The sequence below is a fragment of the Canis lupus genome, chromosome 21, assembly GCF_011100685.1.
Source record: "Canis lupus familiaris isolate Mischka breed German Shepherd chromosome 21, alternate assembly UU_Cfam_GSD_1.0, whole genome shotgun sequence".
Taxonomy (NCBI): Eukaryota; Metazoa; Chordata; class Mammalia; order Carnivora; family Canidae; genus Canis; species Canis lupus.
The window spans coordinates 40,088,329-40,111,981 of record NC_049242.1 but is presented as its reverse complement, the minus strand read 5'-3'; the positions used below and the strand labels follow the sequence as shown (position 1 = coordinate 40,111,981).

Sequence of the window (23,653 nt, the reverse complement as noted above, 5' to 3'; positions counted from 1 at the left end):
TTTAATTACAAGTAGGTTAAACATCTTTTTATATGATCATTGCCATTGTGTTTCTATTATGCCTTATTTCATGATGATTTAACATACAGCAGTCCCAGAATCCCTTTTTCTGCTCCAGAAAACAAATGGGTACAATGTACAAGTCTCATCAAAGACTCCCTGAAGAACTTAACCATGTAAGTTATGAGGAGCAAGGCTAGTTTGAAGCCTAGCCCCTGCAACGTGATTTCCACCTCGCCTGGTGCGAGCATGGCGTTGCTCATGCTTTCCCTGACTCCCTGATCTGGAAAGTGCACCTGGCCCTTCTTTGAATAGGCTTTGTGCTAACTTCTTTAGTGTAATTCTAGGCCAGGCAAGCTGTTGGAGTCCTGAATAAATCATTAACAGTGGAGATATGCGTGCAGCCCCATATATAAATTCTCAGGAACAGGTCTTGGAAACATGCCTCCCTTTAGCCAGGTCTGGCTGTGAGAAAATTCACAGGCTTTTCTTTATAAAGATCCTTATGACTACCTGCACAGGGAAGCGAAAGGATAAAAGGACATTGAGGTAACTGTGGGAGGCAGTGACAGATGAGGCTGCCTGTATGTGGCCCTGCTGTATGTGGTGCCTGACATTAAGTTTAGGCGTTTGCTGAATGCAGTACATAGGAGCCTCTCTGCCCAGCATGGTGTGAGGATCCAGGGATAAAACACCACCCCCTGCTCCCCAAAAGCTTCCTTCACCTTGTCATTAAGTTCTGAAATTCCATTGTCCTTGGAGAACCTTAGATGTTCACTGGCTTTTGCTTGTCCTTGCTCTTCTCTTCTCTTACATGTGGGCGTGACAGAAAGGCAAAATGGGGGCAGGACAATGAACTGACAGGTAACAGTATGCCAAGTAGACTGCTGGAAGAGAGGGGAGAAAGTTGATTTTAATCCAATGCTCCTACTTTACCTGTTCCCAGCACTCTGCTCAGGGGCCTCCACTCCTGAGATAATCCTGTTAGCTCGCATGCTCTCTCTCTCTCCTCTCTCTCTCTCTCTCTCTCTCACTCACTCCCTCTCTCTCTCCCTGGGTTCAGTACCATGTCTGTTTTGGAACACTCGTGCTTTGGTGTGAAGCTGAGCATCAAGCCTGTTCCTTGGGTATTGGCTCTGAGGATGTGTTTTGCTGTTGGAAGGGTGGAAAGAGTATGAGAATGTGAGCTCCCTTAGGAGGGAGGCTTCGGACATCTGTTATCACAGCTGTTGGACAGCATTTGATCAGGGAATTTTATGTTATTGGTCCTTTTTGCACTCACCATACATGTACTGAGAACCTGCTGGGTACCCAGGCCTGTGGCGATATACCGAGGGTATATAGTCTACTTGCAGGATCAGGCAAGTCCATAAGTATCACACATACAAGAATTCTTCTACTTGAGAGTACTTGGGTGCCTTGAGAGGAGATAGGGTGTGAAGCCTTTGTGTTTAAGTCCATTGGGAGTGATCAAGGCTGAGTTCTCTCATGACAATTTAAAAAATAAAAGAATATTTGATGTTTAAACAACTCTATTAAAAGGTGCCCATAGGTTAATATCCAAAATAGGACTTATACAAGTCAACACCAAAACAAAACAAAACAAACCTCCCCCCCCGCCCAGGGAACAAAAGACATTTAAAAATGGGCAGAGGATCTTAATAGATATTTTTCCAAAGAAGATATACAGATGGCAACAGACACATGAAAAGATGGTCAACATCACTAACCGTCAGGGCAATGCAAATTAAAACCACAATGAGATCACCTCATACCTGTCAGAATGGCTAAAATAAAAAAGACAAGAAATAAATGTTAATGAGGATGTGGAGAAAAAGGAACCCTCATGTACTATGGGTGAGAATGTAAATTGATGCAGCCACTCTGGAAAACAGCATGGAGGTTCCTCAAAAAATTAGTAATACCATATGACTATTCCAACAATTTCTGTACTGCGTATTTAGGCAAAGGAAATAAAAACACTAATTTGGAAAGATATATGCACCCTATGTTTATTGCAACATTATTTATAATAGCCAAGATATGGAAGCAACCTAAATGTCCATGGATAGACAACTTTCTCAAGAAGGTGTGTTATACACCACAATGGAATGTTACACAGTTCTAAAAAACATCAGCTCATGCCATTTGCAACAACATGGATGGATCTAGAGGATATTATGGTAAGTGAAATAAGTCAGACTAAGAAAGACAAATAACACATGATTGCAGTCATGTGGAATCTAAAAAACAAAAGACTAAAAAAAAAGCAGAATCAGACCCATAACACAGAAAACAAACTGATAATTGCCAGAGGGAAGGGGGTTGGGGGCGATGCACAAACAGGTGAAGGAGAGGGGGAGGTACAGGCTTCCAGTTATGGAATGAATGAATTGTGGGAATAAAAGGCACAGCATAAGGAATATAGTCAATAATATTGTAAATGCGTCGTATCGTGACAGATGGTAGCTACCTTGTGGTGAGCATGGTGTAAGGTTTAGAGAAGTTGAATCAATATGTTGTACACCTGAAACTAATGGAACATTGTGTGTCAACTATACACAGTAAAATGCCCACAGTCCCTTAATCATGATAAAACCTGCTCACCTCTTTCTAGGACCTCTCCCCATCTGATTTCGTTTGTGACTTGTCGGAGTGTGCATATGCTCATGTAGGCTGGCTCTTTTCCCATTGTACTTTTTTTTTTTAAAAAATAACAGTTTTATCACATAATTCAGATACCATAAAATTCACCTTTTTAAGGTTTACAATTCAGTGGTTTTTAGAATAGAGTTGTGCAGCTATCACCGCAATCAATTTTATAACATTTCATCCTGAAAAGAAAACCCTCTGTCTATTAACAGTCACTTCCCATCCACATCCCCAGCTCCCCAGCCCTGCTCCAGCCAACTGCTATTCTGCTTTGTGTCTCTATGGATTTACCTATTCTGGACATTTTGTGTAAGTGAAATCATATAAAATGTGGCCTTTGTGTAGCTTTTTTCATGTGGCATAAACATTTTCAAGGTAGATCTGCATTGTAACACATATCAATACTTTATTTCTTTTTATTGCCAAACGTTCACTGCCCATTATGCTCTCAAATGAACCTCAAGTCCCAGGATTCAGCTTTGTCTTTTAAAAGATGTTCTTTATATTCTGGAGATAGTGTAACCTCTAGTCTTTGCCTTCTTTTCCCTTTTGCCCTGATTGTCTAAAAAAGTATTTTTAAAAAAATTATGATAAAATATGCATAACGTAAAGTTTATGACCTTAGCCATTTTTAGCTTATAGTTGAGTAAAGTACATTCACATTGTGCAGCCAATGTGCAGAACTCTCTTCATCTTGCAAAACTGTGACTCTACCCATTAAACAACAGTCCTCATTCCCCTCTCCATCCTGGCCTCTGGTAACTACTCCTCTGTCTCTGACTTTGATTGCTCTAGATACTTTATAAGTAGAAGCATATAGCATTTAAGGCAGTCTATTTTTAAATTAGGGGGAGCTAGCCAAGGCGACTTGGAAAACTCCTCTGAATTTTTCCCCTTGGATCTTGAGGATCTTCTATATGTGTGCTTCCCTATGAAGCTCCAAGGCAGGCTTGGCTCTAGGCCTGGTGGGGTTTCCAATGGGGTTGCTGCCCCCTAGGGTGAGGAGCTATGTCTGAAATGACAGCATAAGTCCTAATGAGAAACTTCTGGTAGGTGCTAAGAAGTGAATGAACCACCATCTTATCTTTCTCAGGAGAAATCGCAGATACAGAAGGATCTCTGGAGGATTGAAGATGTCATTGCAGGCCTGAGTGCAAATAAAGAGAACTTTAGAATCCTGGTAGAATCAGTCAAAAATCCAGGTGAGTGGGCCACCTTCCTGGGGGCAGGGAGTTGGAGGTCAGCACCCATATATATGGGCTGGCCCTTGGGGAGGTCAGGTCTTTATGGCGTAAGTCCTCCAGGGAAGAGAGTCTTTGTTCCATCCCATCCTTTGTTTCTGTCCATGACCCTTAGAGAGAAAAACGGTGCCTTTGTTTCCTCACCCGCCTGTGCCTTCACTCTCGACTCCTGAGAGCAAGCCACCCCCACAGCCCAGCCCTCCCACCAGTCCTGTGCGGACCCCTCTGGAGGTTCGACTCTTCCCCCAGCTGCAAACCTATGTGCCGTACCGACCTCATCCACCCCAGCTGAGGAAAGTGACATCCCCTCTTCAGTCACCAACCAAGACGAAGCCCAAAGTCGTAAGTATAGATGACCAGGAGCTCAGTGCTGTTGTCTTCTCTCTGGGAGATGATTGTCTCTCTGTGTCCGCAGGTCAGCTTCTTTTGGAAGAGAAGCTTTTGGAGAAACCCGGGGAGACAGAACCAGCCAGAGTCCTGAGCTATGAAATGTTAAGGAGTGGTAGAGCCAACTGTTGTACTTTAGACTCCCAGAACTGGAAGAGCCCCTGGAGAGGGTCTAGCCCAGTCTTCCCATTTTGCAGTTGGAAAAACTGAGGCCCAGCAGGAAGAAGTTACTGTGCTAAGTAGGATGGAATTTGTGATCTGCATCATGCAGAGACAGGTGGCTGCCCCATGCAGGACTCAAACCTGCAAACCTGCAGTTACACAAGCCTGTGGGTGATGGAGTCCTCTCAGCAAAAGAGTATCTTTGTCTTCACCGGCAGTTGAGCACTCTGCTGGGTTATAGGATACAGTTGATCTTCACAATGACCTCATGGAGTTTAGACAGGAAGGTCTGTATCCCATCCCACACCTAAGAGAACTGAGGCTCAAAGGTGTTCACATTTGCTTAAGGTCTCCATATTAGTAGGTCCAATCCACACGTCCTGTTCTTTGTGTCATCCACCATCTAATTGGATGTTTTGCCCAGCTCCTCAGATCGAGTCTGTGGCCCATATGCTTGCCTGAGTCAGCACCTTGGCTTGCCTATCAGAAAGAAGGGCCAAGCTTTTGACAGAGTCTGGGAGCACAGGAAACTTTAAAGAGATAGAAAATGTGGACAGGTACTGTGATGGCTCACATCTCCAGCACCAGGCCAGCCTTGGCTGTAGAATACGAGGGATCTGGTCCAAGTGACAAGGAAGCCATAGTGGAGGGGACCTTGGAACGAGGACCTTCAGGTTTTGCCAGCAGAGGCTTAGAGGAGCTTTGTCTGGGGACAGGGTATGCCTAGGACATCTGACAAGGTTGGTATCCAGTGCTGGCCAAAACACACAAGTTCCCATACCCTGGATCTTGCTGACCACCTGCTTCCAGCCATAGCCCAGGGCCCATAGCTGGAAGACAGGTGCTGGGACTGAGTCGTCATGAATTTCTTCACATTGAGGTCTCCTTCCCAATTTTATATCTAAGAGGCAGTGGGGTACCAGCCACCAAACAGGAGGTGGGAAATACAGCAGGAATGGCTAGGGCACACAGCCTCTGACTTAAGGCAGGATGCCTGCTAGCAGGGATGAGGAGCAGAGGGAAAAGATGGTAGCTTAGGAGCTGGATGGCCTGGATTCCAGTTCTTGTCTCACTGGATCCTTGGTCAAGTCTCATCCCTTCTCTGGGCTTCCTCAGTTTTCCCTCGTGCACAACAAGCAGCTTAGAATAGATGGTCACAGAGGCTCTTCACAGTTGAGTCCTCTGTGGCCCACAGGCAGGGCTTTTCAACTTGGCTGAGCATCAGAGTCACCGGGTGGGGGGCATCTTCTTTCCCTTTGTTCACCAGGTTTACCATTTGTTATTATTGTTTGTTTTATATTTGTACTTGTGACATAGTGATATCCTGAGATTGATATTAAACATGAATATATAATTTAACAAATAATAAAGAGACCACCCATTTATACCAACACCTAAACCAAGAAACAACTTTGTCAGCAACTAGACACCTCAGGCCCATGAGTCCTTTTCTGCCTGAAGTAACCATTATCACTATCTTGACTTTTTGGATAATTTCTTTGCCTTTTTTTTTTTTTTTAAATTTTGCTTACCTATGTCTAAACACTTGAGTTGTTGTGCCTGTATGTGGTACTGTATTCTTTTGTATCTTGCATCTTGTCTTCAACGTTATATATGTGAGACTTGTCCACTTTGTTGCATGTAGCTATAGTTCTTTCATTTTTATTTGGCTTATTCTCTTGAATTTAATGTTACTTTTTTAAAAAGGTTTTTATTTATGTATTTGAGAGAGAGAAACAGTGCCAGTGAGAGAGAGGACAAGTGTGTGTGTGGGGGGGAGGGTAAAGGGAGAAGCGGACTCCCTGCCAGGACTCTGGGATCATGACTGAGCCAAAGGCAGATGCTTAACAGACTGAGCCACCCAGACACCCCTGTCACTTTTCTATTAGATAATATTCTCAAAGGGTACAAAATAAAAAGATACAGAAAAGTATATAATAAAATGTCTCTTCCCACCCTCCATCTCCAGACATTCTATTCCCTTTAGTCAAAGGCAGTTTTGTGTTTGCGTCAATGTTTTGTGTTTATCTTTCTGGGGAGCTTTTTAGAAATTGGTGATTCCAAGACCTTGTCAGAGTTGGAAACCGCTGATGCTCAGAGAGCCTGTGGGTATCTGGGACAGGAGGCTTAGCTTTCAAACAGTAGTGAATTGTGTCATTTTGCTAGAATGCTGATAAACCTCCATAGAGCAAGCTTCAGCATCCTTTCCTGACCTCTCCAAAATTCTGAAAAACAAAGAGAAACTAAGGAAGGAGGGAGGGTGATTAGGAAGGGGTGCCAATGGTCCCTGGTTCCAGGAGTGGGTGTTCACGGCAGTCAGGGGCCAGGCTGTCGGTCTGTGCAGAAACCACAGCCCTCAGAGAGCATTTATTAGGGGGCGAGGAGTCAGTTTCAAGGAAAATAGTTACATTCATCACCACCCAGGGAGTGGGCTGCCAGGAAGGCAGTGAGTCACCCGCACTGACTGCTTATCCAGTCCCTGAGTCAGGAAGGAGGAAATATTTTGTAACCACGCACATTTCTGATAGAAAGGGCAGGGGATGTAGACTGTCCTTGCTCAGATCCCAACCTGTTGAAGGATCCAGAGACCATACAGGGACAGTGAACCAGCTCGGTCTGAGAACTTTGGAGTGGGGTAGATGTTTGTCCTCCAGGTGGTGTGGAGGGCTAGGGGTGCTGCTGTCATAGAGATAGGACTAAGTAGACTTACCGGCCCGCTCCCCCCATGGGACACTTCAAGGAGTGGAGTACAACCTTGGACACAGGAGAGCGGAGTTCTGGGTTTTGTATAGGTAATGCAAAACGGAAAGTGAGTGAATTGAAGAGAAGAATAGGATTAGAGCAGAGGCATCCCCCTTCCTCACAGCTCATCCAGGGGAAATGCTGGCATCGCTGGGCTGAAGTGGTCGTGCTCTGCAGGCCCGAGGTGGCCTACTATGGCCTTTTGGGTCACCCCTGTGGTGGTGCCACTAGGCATCCTCCCTCTAGCTGCCTCTCGCTGGGCACTGATTCTAGTTCTTTTTCTGAGCAGGAAGATGAGGCGCCTCCCAGGCCCCCACTCCCGGAGCTCTACAGTCCAGAGGACCAGCCCCCGGCAGTACCACCTCTCCCGAAGGAGGCCACCATCATCCGGCACACCTCAGTGAGAGGTCTTAAACGGCAGTCGGACGAGAGGAAGCGAGACCGGGAGCAGGGGCAGTGTGTGAATGGGGACTCACGGGTGAGCGGAGAGCGAGCCCGGGTGGCCCCGCTGCGCAAGGGAGGGAAGGTGGCGGGACACTGGGCAGGTACGACAGCCTCAGACTCTGCCCGCAGGTGGAGCTTCGGTCATACGTTAGTGAGCCCGAGCTGGCGACTTTCAGTGGGGACATGGCCCAGCCCTCCCTGGGACTAGTGGGCCCCGACAGCAGGTACCAGACACTGCCAGGCAGAGGTAAGGCAAAGCTGTCCGCGGAGGCTTTCTGGGAACCCCTGCTCCTACCACACCACTGCTCCCCAGTCTCTGACCCGGTCCCTTGCACCCTTCCGCTTGGGGCTTTGGGCCTCAGTGTGGGCAGCAGCTGTCAGGGAGACTCTGGGCTGCAGGGAGGGCCCGTCCTTCCGTCCTCTGGCCTACATCCTGATTCTCTTCCTCTTTTATTACATCTGCCCCTGGAAATAATAATAATAGCAATTACTTCAAAGCCCATCGCTATGTTATGCTCTATATTCACCTAGCTAATCTCTATAATAATCCTGTGAAGGAAGTACTATTATTATTCCCATTTTAGAGATAAGAAAACTAAGACTCAGAGAAATTAACTAACTTGCCAAATGGCTAACAGGTGATGGAGTCAGAACACAACCCCAGTGTTCTGTCCCAGAACCACGGCACCCTGCAGGTTGGGCTGTTAGGTGACTGCCATCAATTTGGTGGTCTCTGGCTTTCCAGTAGGTTTGTGCTCTCCTGTGTCACTCTGAGACTCCAGGAGTCCTTTCTCCAGACACACCTTTCTCAGTTGGGTTCCTCCTCACTGCCCTCCCCTATCCCTTCAAGATGGGGGTGAGAACAGACTTAGGCCCTTAGGCTCACCTATACCTCCTTTGTCCCCACAGCCAGACTATCTCCTCAGAAATCCCATTGCAAGGAGGTCTCCTGACCTTTTTGCATTTGGGTCTGCTGGAATCTCTGAGCAGGCTGACTATCTCCTTCATTTGTTCCTCACCTGATCCTCCTGTCTGCTCCCCAAAGTGGGTGGTCAAGTGCTCTGCTCATTGGTCAGGTGCAGAAGCAGGAGGAGCCACAGCTATAGTTCTGGCACCTGCAGGGTTATGGGACTCCAGCCCACCACACTGCCTAGGCATGCTATGGCCTGAGCTGGTCCCTGGAGGGTGCAGGCTCTGGATTTTGCTGAAGCACTGTGCACAGGGATGCTGTTCCCTTAATTCATTATGGCCTAGAGGTGTTTATTAACAGTGGTATTAGTGGCATTTGGAGCAGGACAGTTCTTTGTTTCTCAGGATTCTCTTTGCATTGCAGGGCAGTTATCATTCTTTTCCCTACACGCTAAATGGTAATGGTGTCCTCAGCCAGTGTGATGTCCATTTCTAGATGTCAGGGACTGCCCCTGATAAGAATTGGTGTTAGTGGAGAAAGCACAGGTGGTGGCACCAGCCAGCCAGGGTGAGATGATTTCTCTAAGCTATCTCACATCTAAGGACCCAGACATGGAATGTACATGGTCGACGATATTCCTACCATGTGACCTTGGGCAAGTTCCTTGACCTCTCTGAGCCTTAGACTATAATTCTCTACAATGGTTGGGTAATGAATGCTTACGTGGTAAGGCCAGTGGAACAAAATCTATATAAAACACCTAGCACAGTGCCTTCCCGTTAGATAGTTAAGTGATCAGTAAATACTTGGTGCTGCTGCTTTCCTTTCATTCATTTATTCATTCAGCCAGGCAGGCAGGCAGGCAGGCATCACTGAATTTGCAGGCTAGTTGGACAGGTACATTGGCACTGTGGTCAATGCAGTAACCAGTGCATATATTGAAGGATATGCAGGACAATAGATTCTGCTTGGGCATTTAAGAAGGCTTCACACAGGCAGGGCATCCAGGTTGGGTCCTGAAGGACGCATAGGAGTGCATCAGGATGAAAGGATGAAGGGCATTCCTTCCCCTCCATCCTTTCTAGCTGCCAAGCAGCCCAGGTCTTCTGCATATGAAGGAAGACTAGGGTGGTCTACACATCTTCAGAGATGCTATTTCCCATTGGGGACAGGGAGCACCCCTGGGCTGGCCCCTCATCCTCTACCTGGGGGCTTGCTCTTCCAGGCTCTGGGGAGGAAAAAGAATGGGTTATTGGCCAGGTCCTCACAGTCCCCTCTCAGGAGTGGGAGGTGATTCGGAGGGGGGGGTGGTGCTGGTAGCCTGTCCACCCCATCACAAATACACTTGCACTTCTCTTTCCTCACTAAGGGCTCTCGGGGTCCACGTCAAGGCTCCAGCAGTCGTCCACCATTGCTCCCTACGTCACACTCCGGAGGGGTCTAAATGCCGAGAGCAACAAGGTGACCTTCCCTGTGAGTGGCCTTGAGAAGTTCTCAAGGAGTGCTCTGCTCCCTCACCCACAGAGGGAAGGGCTCAGAGGTGGATGATGACTAGCAATCCTGTGAGCCCCAGGGATGGCCTCTGAGGTGACTTCAGCCTCTCCTGAGTGCAGGGTCCCTGTCACCATGTACTCAGTGGATACCTTTCCCATGGCCCACCTAAAAGGGGCCAAAATATATTATGTTCTGTATTCAGAGGGCCTCTCTGCAGCTGTTAGCACAGACACCAAAGGGGTAGGACCCAGGACACTCATATCCTGAAAAGCTGCAAAACCAGTAACTTTTAAACTTTATAAGCAAATGTCATTTGGGGTAACACTGACCTTTTACAGGCATCATACAGCTCTCCCCATTTCTTCAGGCTCACATGAGGGTATCCAGAAAGTCTGCACCCTGAGTTCTGGCTGCATCACATGCTGCATGTGTGCCCAGCTGGACAGTCCTGGGCCTCAGTATCTGCATCTGCAGAATGGGATGCTCTCCCGAGAGCCTGTGAGGGTCAAGGGTGTTGTGTTCATGAGTGTGTTTAGAGGAGCTAGAGTGAGTGAGTGAGTGTGTGTGTGTGTATGTGAGAGAGTGAGAGGGAGAGAGTGGGAAGATGGGAATGGAGCTGCAGGGTGGCTGCCCTGTGTCCTAGCCCAGCTGCCTTGTCTCTCACTCTCCTGCTCCTCAGAGACCCAAGAGTGCCTTGGAGCGCCTGTACTCAGGGGACCACCAGCGGGGCAAGATGAGTGCGGAGGAGCAGCTGGAGCGCATGAAGCGACACCAGAAGGCCCTGGTCCGGGAGCGCAAGAGGACACTGAGCCAAGGAGAGAGGACGGGTCTGCCCTCGTCCCGCTACCTCAGCCAGCCTCTCCCTGGAGATCTCGGCTCAGTATGTTAGGAGGGTCCAGGCAGGTGGGGCTGGGACGGGGAGCAGAGCTTCCCTGAGTTCCCCAAACACAAGGACATCACACCCCCGAGAGAGTAGGCCTTCGACCAGAAAGGTTCAGAGAACACCCCACAGGCTGTTTTTGTCCACAACCCAGGCCACATGTGTGACCTGGTCAGAGGGTGATCCGGAATTGGAGGAGGAGTGAGGATGTCACGGCAGGAGCCTAGGAGCCAGAGAAAATGTCCCAAGTTTGTTCTCCAAGCTGAACTTGCGAGAGGACTTTGTAGCATTTGGAGTCTCAGCTGGATCAAGGACTTGGGAGTACAGAGTTCAGGAATGGAAGAGGAAGATGGTGATAAGATTGGATGAGGAGGAGCGAAAGCCAGCTAGCCTCCCAAACCTCTAAGCGATGCTCTGTGGAGCAACTGGGCACAGGGTCGTCCGTGCAGCCCTGAGGGCGGGCGGTCTCCCCCAGCTTGTGGTGCCGGCAGGCCTCATGGTGCCCCCGGAGAGCGGGGGGGATCTGTGCTGCCCCCCGGCGTGCTTCCAGGCACTGCACCCTGCCCACAGTCCCCTCCTGTCCCTTTTGGAAACATTCCATTTGACTTCTCCCTGTTGTTTGAAATCACTGTTTCCCTAGCCCTCTAGCCAGACTGCTCTTTCCCTAATTCATTGCACAAGCTCTTTTGCTTTTAGTGTTACCGCTCATTGCCTCTCTAATCCTGCCTGATTGTGTTTACGGAAGCTTCTAATTTGCATTGAACATTCTTTAACTGGCCTGTGCTCTTTATTACCAGGCTTGTAATAGCAGCTCTTGTCTCCATAGCCTAGCCAGCACTCCCATGTGTGACTCACCTTTCTGCTGCCCCCTTTATGCAGGCCTACTGACTCATAATTCACTTAACCCAAAAGCCTCCCCACAAGGCTGAGCCAACCTGCTGCCTGAGGGCCGTGATCATGGGCAGAGGTCTGGGCATTATGAATTGATCAAAGTCCATGCCTTACACCCGGATGGTAGACACAGACTTCAGAGATCGCACGTTTAAATAAATCCTACCAAGTCTAAAGTGGTTCAGTTTTGATTCCTCCAGTCCTAGCACACAATTTCTTATGGAAAACTTTTTGTGTTTCTAGTATTTAATAATTTGAACGGATGCCAAGATATATTATGTTCTGTATTCAGAGGGCCTCTCTGCAGCTGTTAGCACAGACACCAAAGGGGTAAGACCCAGGACACTCATATCCTGAAAAGCTGCAAAACTGGTAACTTTTAAACTTTATAAGCAAATGTCATTTGGGGTAACACTGACCTTTTACAACCTGATGTCTCAAATGTAGAAAGATTATCTAAAATCGTAACTTGAGTATCTTGTAATTTTTCTCTTAAAAAAGACTTGTGTAAGTCTCTGCATCAACGCCAATAAACGTGTTGCTTAATGACAATGGATTGGCGTGGTTCTTCCCCAGGATACATCCCAGAGTCTAGTGAACTTTTCCTGTTTGTGCAAACAATCAGGCTGGGTTTAAATGAGGATTTGTCTCTACTTGGGGCACTTGTGAGCGTGTAAGAAAATGTGCATTTTCTTTGTGAATCATTAAATTAATTTTTCATCTTTGAAACTTCAAATGCCTAATCCTTTCATACTATAATTGGAAATCACCACCTAAGAGCAATTACATTGGCTTGGAGTCAGTATGGAGAGCTTGTGCATGAATGGGTGAAATGTGCTGATACAGCTATGGGTTTGGGGCTTTGGGGGGGGGACTTAAGGGAGTATCAAAGACAATCATGACCACTGAGGGCTCCGTGAAATGTATGGGGTGGGATGGAGGAGGTCTGCTGGGATGGAGACGCATCTGCTTGGTTTCTGCTCAAGAAAAGAGAAGCTTTGAGCCTGTTTCCTTCTCTCAACACCCTGCTCAGTTTCAAAAGCCTGTGAGGACATAGGCCATAGAGATTTGAAAGGCGACTGTGGAGTTGCAGAGTTGTGTTTGGATCTTACAATGGCCAGTTTAGTTTTTCCCTCTGTGAAGAGATGCTTGTTTCATAGCTGGTACTAAGGAATAGCCTGGGAAATATTGCATTTGATTTAGCATTTCAATTTTACATGGTTTCATTTTTTTTCTAACTTCAAGTATCTGCCCTCAAATAGATGCCTGGGTAAACAGCAGCTTAGCTACCTCCCTAGGCCCAACCTATTCCTGCCTAGACCTTCACTTCCCTCTATGGGTACAATATCCCCCACCCCTAAATGTATCCTCTTGGGAGTACCTAGTAGAGAGGGTCTTGGCTATTGGTATGTGCTTACCAGAGCCTCAAAGGGCTTATTTTTTTCTCACCATTTCTGAGCTGAGACGTATGGCTCCTGAACCCGGAAGGCTTCCACAAGCTATGAAGCAGATTTTTCTGGATCTCTGTCCCAGGTTCTGTTTTGAGGTCACCCTCTTGGATTTGGAAACCTCCTGTATCTCTGGGGACCAACATGAGTCTAAAGTCATGGGTCTTAGAACTAGGCCCTAGAGGTACATGTGTGAATCCTCTGGGTGCCCAGATGAGAAAGAAATCAGCAGTCTGGCATCAGAACATGTAAAAGGGGCAGAGGCCTCATTCTCCATTTCTCTTACTTGGCCTTCCAGCACCCACAGGGACCGACCATGTCTCACCACTGCTGTCTTGTTTTAGAGGTGAGGTTGAGATGCTCATGGTCACACAGCTTTTCCCTCATGGGTCACAGGCCCCCTTCCCAAGGACCCCAGTGCCTGCAGGCCCCATCCCAAAGGGGACAAGCATGGTTTTCTGAGCAGTCAGGAAGTGACTACATTTAACCTTCTCGTTCTGTTGCCAGTGGAAGCGCGAGCAGGACTTTGACCTGCAGTTGCTGGAACGGGCGATGCAAGGGGAAAGAAAGGACAAGGAGGACAATGGCTGGTTGAAAGTGCAGGCCATGCCTGTCACTGAGTTGGACCTGGAACCTCAAGACTATGACTTGGACATCAGCAGAGAGGTGAGGGCAGGGGCTTCCTTCATGTCCCCCCGGGAGGAGCAGCCTTTATCCGGCTCAGGCTGGCGACCGACCTGACCGGCCCTCCCAGTGGCACTTGGGGGAGGGGGTGCTGTCCAGAATGGGGACAAGTCTCAGTTTCTGTGTGGCCAGGAGGATGGATGCATAGCAGCTCAAGGCAATAAAAGGAGCCAAGGCATTTTGATGCAGATTTAGATCTATTTCTCTCCATAATTGAGGGCAAGTCATTTAACTTCTCTGAGCCTCAATTTCCTCTACAGTAAAGTGGGTTGTGGTGAGGATTACGTGATTCAGCACGTTGCTTGCAGGATTAGCAGTGGTCAGAAAATCAGGAGCACAGGGCCTGGCACATAGTAGGCATGTGATGAGGTAGTTGTTATTGGCAAATGCTCCCCAGAAAACTAGGTGTTGGCCTTGCAACTGGCCAGTCAGGCCAACTTGGGCAATTAGACTTGGGCAAGGCTGGGAGAAGGCGAGCGGGTTTGAAAATCACAGGTGAAATTTCCAGCCCCTGCTGAGACCTGCGCAGTTCTGGTCTGAGTTCTTCTGGTGCCCTCTGGTGGCACCAATGCATCATGGCTGGCCAAGCCCAGGAAAGCGAGTAAACCCTGGGTCGTCTTTCATTCAGGAATATGTCTTACCCACAGGAAGAGCAAGAAATTAGAGGGTGGCAGACTCAGGGTCTTCAGGACACGGGGAGGTCTCCTGAGGCCTATATTGTGCCGTTTGTAAGCTCTGTAGAACGGTCTATGGCTGTTTGGTTCACCGTGCACTTAGCACCTGGCACAGGGCCTGGCACATAGTAGGTGCTCTGTAAGTACTTCCGGAGTGACAACTCTGTTGGATGAAGCTCACAGTGACGCATAGATACCCCACAAATATTTGTGTAGGACTTGTCGTGCTCTGAAACTACACGACAGGAAACGTTCATACCACTGGAAGGATGAGCAAATTCACACCTGGGGAGTTGCTGAGTTCTGGGGTCAGCTGGGCCTCCAGGGGTTAAGGAAGCCTGTCCTCACCCTCAGACCTTTTCCCTTTGGCACCTCTGAAACAGCTAAAGGTCTGCGTTTTCTCAGATTCACACAAGAAGCTTCTACTTGCTGCCTTGGCAGTGGAAGTGTGCTTCATGGTGTCCTAATTGGCCTCCCAGCCAGGGGAAAAAAGTCCTTTCTTATCTCTAACCTAAATCCCCTCTGCTACAATGCAATCTACTTCCTTCCTCTGGATCTGCCCTCATTGGACATAACAGACAAGAGCTTATTTCTTGCCATCTTTCACCAGAATAAAAGGTCTGCATGGGTTTAAATTCAAGTCCAGATTTGCCCTGGGATTGGATTTAGCTTGTTTTTAGAAGCTTCAACCAACCTCATTTTAACGTGCTTTTGCAGATCAAGGAGGAAGAAATTCCCTGGGGTGTGCAAAAGTTGCCTTTAGCATTCTTAGCCTGAGCCAGGTTTCAGCAGGCTGGAGTTACTGCTGGGCGCGTGTAGTAGGAGACTGGTGGGAGGGAGTTGGGGCATCTTCCTCTGCAGCCAGTAGATACTGCATGGCTGCTTCCTGTCTAGATCAGAAGAGCTTTTGTAGGGGACAGGACGCATTATCACTTCCTTTCATCCCACCCACCCAGCCACTATCCCTCTATCTAACCACCTGCACATTCAGCCACCCATCCAAGGAGTATTTGCTGAGTGTCAGGTCCCTGCAGCAGACAGTGGAGAGACAAAACAGGAGGGGATGCCAGGGACGGGGTGGGGAGGGGTGGGAAGACTTCTGAAGTGTGGTCCAGAGCGTCAGAAAGAGTAGTGTGAACGGAAGAGCATCCCATGCAGAGGAAAGAGCAGGGGCAGAGGCCACACGGTGGGTCAGTGGAGGTTGGCAGGGGTCAGCTCATATCGAAGGCGGCATTAAGGATTATCATTGTATCCTGAAGGCTTCCAGTCTCGCGGTCTTGCCTTTCCTCTTCCTTTCCACTGGCCTGTAGGAGGTTGTCTGGTGTGGTGGAAAGAACACGGGCTTCGGAGTCAGACCCAGGTCCAGATCCTGACTCCACAGTGGACTTGCTGTTGATCTTAGCAAGTTACTTAACTCTGTGGGCTCCGTTTGCTTCCTTGTGCTGGGGGACAGGGCGAGGAGTGAGTCCTAAACCCCATATCTGAGCCCCCTTGCTACCACCGCCCGGTCCTTTCCTCAGCTGTCCAAACCTGAGAAGGTCTCCATCCCTGAGCGTTACGTGGAGCTGGACCCTGAGGAACCGCCCAGCCTTGAGGAGCTGCAGGCGCGGTATCGCAAAGCCGAGAAGATCCGCAACATCCTTGCTCGTTCCAGGTCAGCTCTTACGGTGCTCGAGTCTTGACAGCCTGCTAGGCTGACCCCGGGGGTGTCTCAGCTGCCTGGGCCCTGGGCCAGGCTGACTAGGGTGCATGTTTGTCCAGGTCTCTGACTCAGGTAAGCCGTGTTTATATATATATATAAGGAGCAGGCTGGCTCTCAGAATGGCACCAGCACATCTGTGAGGAAGTTTGCTAGGTCATCTGCAAGTCCTAAAATATGCAATAGTGGGCCATCCTGGTCCTCTGCCCCCAGATCTGTGTCTTGTGATGCTGGCAGATATAGGGAGTGGAGTCAAGTGTGACGATGAGGTGGACACAGTTGGAGATCAGCCCCAAGGCTGGTCCTCCCGGTGTCAGGGCACAGATCCCTAGATCAGAGCCAGGAGCTTAGCCTGGTCCCGGGGTGCCAGAGGCCTTGCCCACTTCCCTGGAGGCCAGGATGGGAGGCTTTCCTATCTCCTCAGCCCCTGGAGCTTCAGAAACATAAGCCCTGATATCTGAGGGCCTCTCTTTCAGAGTTAGGTTAGCTTTCTCATTTCAGGATTTAATAGGAACCCAGAGCTGGAACTCTTTTTTTTTAAAGCCATGATGCCCCAGAGGAGGAACAAAGCTATGACTGGGTGTTCGAGAGAAAGTGCACTAGAGCAGCCCTCCTCTCCTGAGGCAGATGCGAGGGTGCTGGGGGGTGGAGAGGCCCATCGCCTGCTTTCTGGCCCTCCTGCAGCATGTGCAACCTGCAGCCGACCTCAGGCCAGGACCGGAACAGCGTGGCCGACCTGGACTCGCAGCTGCAGGAGCAGGAGCGCATCATCAACATCTCCTACGCTCTGGCCTCCGAGGCCTCCCAGCGCAGCAAGCAGGTGGCAGGTGAGGCCACGGATGCCAGCCTCCAAGTCTGGCTCCCACTCGCTGCTTGGGCTCAGAGCCCAGCATGGCCTGTCAGGGAGTCTGCAGAAAACTAGGTGTCAGCCTTGGTAGTTTGAGGGCCAGCGGTTCGTTCTCCTGTCCCGTGAACACCACAGGGCTTGGGAGGTAAGATGGGGCAGGGCAGGTTGTGGGAGAACTGAAGCCCAGGAGCGTCTGAGGAAAGAGGTCCGGGAGAGGGTATTTCTAGCTCATTCTTAAATCTAGGAGTGGTGCTGCTGTTCAGCTTTCTCCAAGAACGTGGGTTAAGAACAGATTTTTCAGGCCTCTGAAAGAGGGGGCCCAGAGTAAGATTTCTGGCTTCACGAGAAAGGGGGCAGGAAAACACTGGTGTTTGGATTTCTTGCTGGGGCAAGGCAAGTGGGTTCCTCTAGCTCTCCCTGGAACTCCTGCTTTTGTTCCCAGATCAAAACCACTGTCCATTTTAGCAGAGTGGTCTGTCTCAGTAAACAGGTCTTGGGAAGTGGGACTTTGCTGGCCAGTGGGATGGGAAAGTGTATTTTGTGTGTGCGTGTGCGTGCGCGCGTGCGTGTGTGTGAAAGGCTTTCTCTCTCAGACAGGAAGGAGACTCGTGGCTCCCCCTCCCTCCACATCCCTGCTCCCTGTACATACCCCCAGTCCCTCTAGTATTGTTTGTCCCCAGATGCAGAGGCCACTGTGTGTCTGGGTGGTGCCCTTGGCCAAGGGTGTTGTAGGCCTTCCAGAGAGGGAGTGATCACAGAGCCTGAAGTGGTGTCACAGCCCCCCAGCCCTCCAATCCTGGCCGGAGGGTCTAGAAGTGATGACCGGTGGGGCTTGCTGGGCCCTGAGGTGACTTGCCCTGGAAGTTTGGTCTGGGGAGCAGAGCTTTAACATCACCTCAAGGAGCCAGGGGAGTGACCTTAGGCAAGGGGAAGGCTGTTCGCTGTCCACCCCCACACCACCCCCGTGCTTTGATCCTGCACAGAAACCCTGAAATCCCTACTGTCCTCACTCCCTTGAAGACAAGCTACATGGGGTGAGAGGTGGTTCGGGCAGCTGGGGAGACAGTGGAAGACTCACCCTGGCCCCTCCTCCAAATGATCCTGGGCGGTTCCTGTGGCTCATCTTGATTCCTCTCCATGTTGAGGGGTCTAGCAGGGATACTCCGCCACCACCAAAAGGTGCCCTCCTGTCTGGCCTGTCCTTGCTCTACCCTCGTGGGCCTCAGCTCCCTTACTGCAGGCAGTTCGCAAGGCCTCCCTCACCTCCCCACGGAGTGTCCACCTTTGCCACAGCCTTTCCTTACTCTCGCTCCCTCCCTCCAGCTCAGAGGCATATCTGGGACCCGCAGGCCAGTCCCAACCGGGCCCCCACCAGGCCCCATGGGCATGCTGCCCAGGCCCACAGCACTCCAGCCCTGCCAGGTGGGGGCATCTGGTGCTGCAGGAGCAGATGAGGAGCCTAACGCCCCGCTTAATTCCTGTGTGCCCGTCTAGCGCAGCAGCTGGCCCTCCTCCCGCCTAAAGCCCCCCTGTCCTCCAGGACGGTGCCACCTTACCCCCCCTTAAGCAACGGACTCCACTACACCTTTGTCTAACACCTTCCAAGTAAGAGCCCTGCCTGGCCTGCCCTTCCCCTAGCGCCGAGCATGCCTCCCCACCCCCTCTGCCGCGGAGATGATTGCAGTGCCGCCTGCTGAGCTTCCTTCCTTCACCCGCAAAGCGGCTGCTGGGGAGGCCGCCCTGGACTGGTGGGTGGGTAGGGATGGATGGTTGTTAGGAACCCCCTCTCAGTGGCTTTGCTACAGTAGGGGCTGGGTGAGCCAAGCCCCTGCCTCCCTGAAGTAGAAGATAGAACTATACCCCTTCTACCCAGCTCTCTTTCCTGCAGGGAGCCCTGTGCTCCAAGGGACCAGCGCTGGCAGCCTGGGGTTGGGGGGTTGGAAAGGAAAAGTTAGTGTCGGCTGGCCTCTCAGGCTGTGGCTAGAGAATTTGAAGAACTGGAAGACTAGAAAAATCCAGGAAACTGGGGCCCAGTGAGGAGTGGAAGCCCACAGCAGGCCAAGTGGAATTGGTGTCAGGGCAAGGACTAGGACTGCCCTTTACAGCACTTGAGCACCTCAGGAGGGGAGAGGAAGGGAAGCTTCAGGGGGAGGCCACCCAGGGCAATGTGAAGTTGGCCCTCAGCCATTCAGAATCTTCTGGCACCACCCCTTGTGGGGCCTCCCCATGAGAGCATTTAGTGATGAGAGCAGAGAGGGGTCAGGGCAGGAGCAGAAGAGGCAGAGCCCGGAGGCCTGGCATCCGGTCCAGTCTTGTGGTGAGTTCGTGGCCTGACAGTTGCCTCACCTGGACAAGGGAGGGTCAGACCAGAAGTCTCAGCAGTCCTCTCCCTGACATTCCATCTTGCTTTCATCTTGTAGGGTTTCCCTTTCTTTGCTTTGTACATACTTACGGTTAGCATCATTGAGTACCTGCCATGTGCCAGGCATTGTGCTAAGCATCTCCTTCAACCCACACAACCATCCTATGCAGATACTTAACCCACTTTATAAATGAGGAAATGAAGCTCAGAGACCTTGAGGGACTTGCCCAAGGAGTTGAAGCTGTAAGCATCAGACCAGGGTTTGAACCCCTACAGTGCAAGCTCAGAGACTTTGTTCTCTGTCACCACCATGGACTCATCTGGGCCACCCCCAGGAGCTCTAGGTGTCTGGAGAAGGGAGGGACAGAGTGTGTGTGCACTGGGGGTGGGATTCGTGATTTTTCATCAGGTGTCCCCCAACCTGGTGCCCTGCCCACCTGAGGGTGGACGGAAAGGATTGGCCTGCTTAGGCCGGGCTCTTGGAAAGTATGCCTTAGAGACCCCGTAACTGAAGAACCACAGAGAGATGCTCCAGCCGCGTCCTTCGTCAAGGCCACAGGGACGTGTTGGGGCCACAGTAGGGGTGTGGATTTCTCCCGGAGATCTGAGTGTGGTAACACCAGCCCAGGCCACAGAGACGCAGGCCAGAGGCCCCCCGGTCCTCCCAGCTTTGGACACCCCCATAGTTGCGAGATAGGCCTTGAATGCTTTTTTCCGGAGTGCATCCACATTTCCATTTGTCCTCTTGTTAGGGTAAATCTTCACTAGGAGGTGGGTGTGACCATTCTGTTTTTAAAAAATGAGACTCATGGAGGCTGAGAGCGTTACCGAGTCACTTAGTGAGTGAAGGGCAGGGCCAGAACTGGACCCCAGAGTCCTCTTTGCTCAGGCCGTTTGCCCTGTCAGGGCAGAGACCCAATCTAGGGGCCAGTGTCTATCTGGCAAAACTTTCTAGAAGTGGTGGGGGTGAAGAGAGGGTGGGGCCAAGTGCCCATGAGTCCTAGAAGCTGAGGGCCCCCAGCAGCGGCCGCATTGCCCCAGCCCCCTGCTCTGCTGCTCTGTCTTGTCAGCCTGCTGTCCCCTGTCCCCTATTGTGTGTGTACAGACATGCCCCCTGCCTGCTCCCCAGATGTGGTGTGAGATCCTGCACTTCTCACTGTGTCCTGTGCTTTTTGCCAGCCCAGGCAGTGACTGACCCGTGACCCAGCGTGCAGAGGAGAAGTCTGGAGCCAGGGGCCCAGTGGAACCACTTCCCTCCCAGAAGATTGATCTTCCTTCCCCTCAAGGAAATCCCTTCCAGCTCAGCAGGGGTTCTGGCTGGAGGAAGGAGCAGCCCAGCAACTGTGGGGTGTTCACCATAGGCCTAGGTCCTAACACCCCCACCCTGACTTGTTTTAGTCCAGACTCCTTTTTACATATGACAAAGGCACTTTTGATACACACTGTAAAATACTGACGCTGTATTTTAGAATCAGAATATATTTTATAACGTTCACCTCAAGGGCTGATTGGCTGGAAAGGTGAGGATGCAGGATTTTGGAGCTGCACAATACAGATTCAGGTACTGTTTGGGTGGTAGGTGTGGGTGGGGGAGAAGGGCAGGGCGGGCGGAGGCCAGTCCAACATCCAGTGAACTCAGGTGAAGGTTGAACTTGATCTGTGCTTCCAGGGGAGCCCGGTGTTGGGTTCATTGGTGGGCTATCTGGGGAAAGAGGGGGTCCTTAGCTGTAGAGGTCAGCTGTCCCTGACCTGGCCAAATGACCAGCCTGGAGGGGGAAACTCCACCAGGGTGGCATGGGGAGCCCAGGTCTGTGCCTTGGCCCTTGGGTTTGGTTTAGGGGCAGTAGTGTGTTCAAGACATTTGGCTCCCAAACTGTTCATGAGCTTCTCTCAACAAAAGGCTCTTCTCGAGAAAAACAGAACAGTTTGCTTTAATTAAACAAACAAACAAACAAACAAAATATATGTATACATACACACTCTGAAACACAGAAAAGGTGAGAGGAAGCACCTTTTATTGTATCATAAGCAATAAACTTCACACTGGGTGGTGTCCACCTAAAACTCCCTGACTCCACACTAGGCTGTGATCGGGCTTTGCTGCCTGCCCTGGAGAACCTAGGTCAGCTTCCCCAGGACATGGTCTGGCGGCCGGAGGTCAGGCAGCGTGCCCCCAACATCCCTGATGGCCAGCAGCAGGCCTTTGACTCCACTTCCAGGCCCAGGTGAGGAGCGGACTGCCAAGCCAGGCGCAGTGTTTGTGGCCCTTTATTTAAGTCATGAGCTCACAATATTCTGCATACAGAAAATGATGTCTTAGGGGAAAGACACACACACACACACACACACACACACAAACAAACAAAAAACCTCCATTGGGTGGGGCCACACTTTAAATGAAAATTTGTCTTTGACTATGGTTGGAAAAAAAAAATCTTAACTATATTTAGAAACTGCTGTCTATTTTTAACTAACTCCATATGCTGCCAGTATCAACTTCATGACATTTGCCAAAATAAGATTTTATTTTTGCCTTTATAAGATTTTGTTGGAAAAATGAAATGAATATTTTGCAAGAAAAAGTTAATTTAAATAAAAGTGTAATGGTTTGCAAAAAAAAAATTGTGATGTACAGATTAAAATATTAACCTGATATGCTTCCTGCTTCTTGCTGGCTGTATTCTCATGAGCGGCCTGTGTTGGTTTTTTTCCAATTCTTTGGAAAATCCCCAGTGTCAGCTCTCGGTCTTGCTTGTGTTCACCTATGAAAAGTTTCTCCTGCTGACAGTTCCTTGACACTTGATTGACTCTAGAGGTCCAGGGGAAGAAGGCTTTTGGGCCCTTGGTGGGGCTTCAGCGGCTGCTCGCGGTGGCCCCCCACCCACCCCAGCCCGGCTGAGCGGCTGCCAGGCTGCGGACTCCTGCGTGGGGTTGGTTTGGCAGGCAGACTGCAATCCAGGAGAGCAGAAGGGACGCCACGGGACCTCTTCCAACCCACACGCGGCTGGCTCGTTCCAGTGAGGCGGGTTAGTGACGGACCATTGTAAACTGGATTTGTATTTGATTCGTTTTGACTTGTGATGTAGGCTTAAAACAGAAGCCAGGAGGCCAGTTGAGTTTGGGGATGTGTATATTTCCAACTTTGTTATTATGGCAGTTTTTCTCTATTACCAAGGAGAGCACCCAGGGTGTAGGGTGACTTTCCAACTCTTTAAACTGGGGAGGATAGATTACAAAGTATTCTGAACAGGGAACACTGCTGCTTTTTAGCTACTGATCTCTCTTTCAATTTTAAAATAAAAAAACACTCTGGTTTCAAGCATCACTTGGAGATATCTCCATAACAGATGAAAGAGGTTGGGCGGGGGGGGGGGGGGGGGGGGGGGGGCAAAGGGAGAGGGCAGAAATTCCTCAATAACCGAGTGCAAAAGTTAAAGAAAAAAAAAGATACAGAAACCAATACCCCCTACACACAGGGTGGCCGTCTGTAGACATAGACATTTGTTCAGCGAAAACACGTCCACAGTTTTCTTACTGTTGGTCTCAGTTTCTGTTTCACACGTACAATCCTGTGTAGGAGGCAGCGTGGCAACTCTGTTCTCTCCAGCCCCAGCCAGGAGAAGGGATAGCCTCTTCTATAACAATCGTCACCCAAACTTCAGTCTACAGAGAGCATGACAGGCCTCCATGAAGAGCACGTGTGGTGTGGAAAAGGCATGCTCCAGCCACATCATGTAGAAGCAGGCAGCATGGCCTGCCACCCCCACCCCACCCCCCACAACCCCCACAAGAGGATTCGTGACTTGAGGTAAGACAGGGCCATCTGTGAAAGTACGTGCTCGCTGGGGACCCTCCAGGTGAGGACCGCTCCGAAAACCAACCCCACGTGGCTTGACCCTTCCAGCTTTGCTTCTTAACCAGGACCACAGGGTCTGAGCGGAGTTTATTTATTAGCTTACTTATTTTAACTTATTTTGGTTTTTTCTCTGAGCAGAGTTTGGAACAATGGGATCATGGTGGACAAATGGGAGCGAGCTGCTCCTGCATCCGTTTGCAGCATCCCCTCCCGGGTCGTAACTTTAACCTGGGCTCCTGTTGAGCCCAGGATGTCGGTCTCATTTTAGCAGGAACCAATG

At 50.0% G+C, this 23,653-nt stretch overlaps 1 protein-coding gene across 13 annotated transcripts in view; it reads left to right on the top strand.

Moving 5' to 3' along the window:
• The window catches only part of PLEKHA7 (pleckstrin homology domain containing A7), a 219,696-nt gene extending 197,526 nt beyond the window's left edge, over window positions 1-22,170 (top strand). For 7 of the 13 annotated variants that reach the window (XM_038569160.1, XM_038569159.1, XM_038569157.1 and 4 more), the window contains 11 exons: window positions 3,746-3,854; window positions 4,009-4,235; window positions 7,474-7,662; window positions 7,758-7,875; window positions 9,908-10,011; window positions 10,712-10,912; window positions 13,759-13,917; window positions 16,130-16,263; window positions 16,993-17,135; window positions 18,650-18,760; window positions 20,697-22,170. In XM_038569160.1, the coding sequence (XP_038425088.1) occupies window positions 3,746-3,854; window positions 4,009-4,235; window positions 7,474-7,662; window positions 7,758-7,875; window positions 9,908-10,011; window positions 10,712-10,912; window positions 13,759-13,917; window positions 16,130-16,263; window positions 16,993-17,135; window positions 18,650-18,750 (1,485 nt within the window). In that variant the 3' untranslated portion in view covers window positions 18,751-18,760; window positions 20,697-22,170. Of the gene's footprint in view, window positions 1-3,745; window positions 3,855-4,008; window positions 4,236-7,473; window positions 7,663-7,757; window positions 7,876-9,907; window positions 10,012-10,711; window positions 12,540-13,758; window positions 13,918-16,129; window positions 16,264-16,992; window positions 17,136-18,649; window positions 18,761-20,696 lie in introns of those variants that run through there. The other 6 variants (XM_038569162.1, XM_038569156.1, XM_038569155.1 and 3 more) reach the window with 5 other exon arrangements.
• Window positions 22,171-23,653: the final 1,483 nt, after the last annotated feature.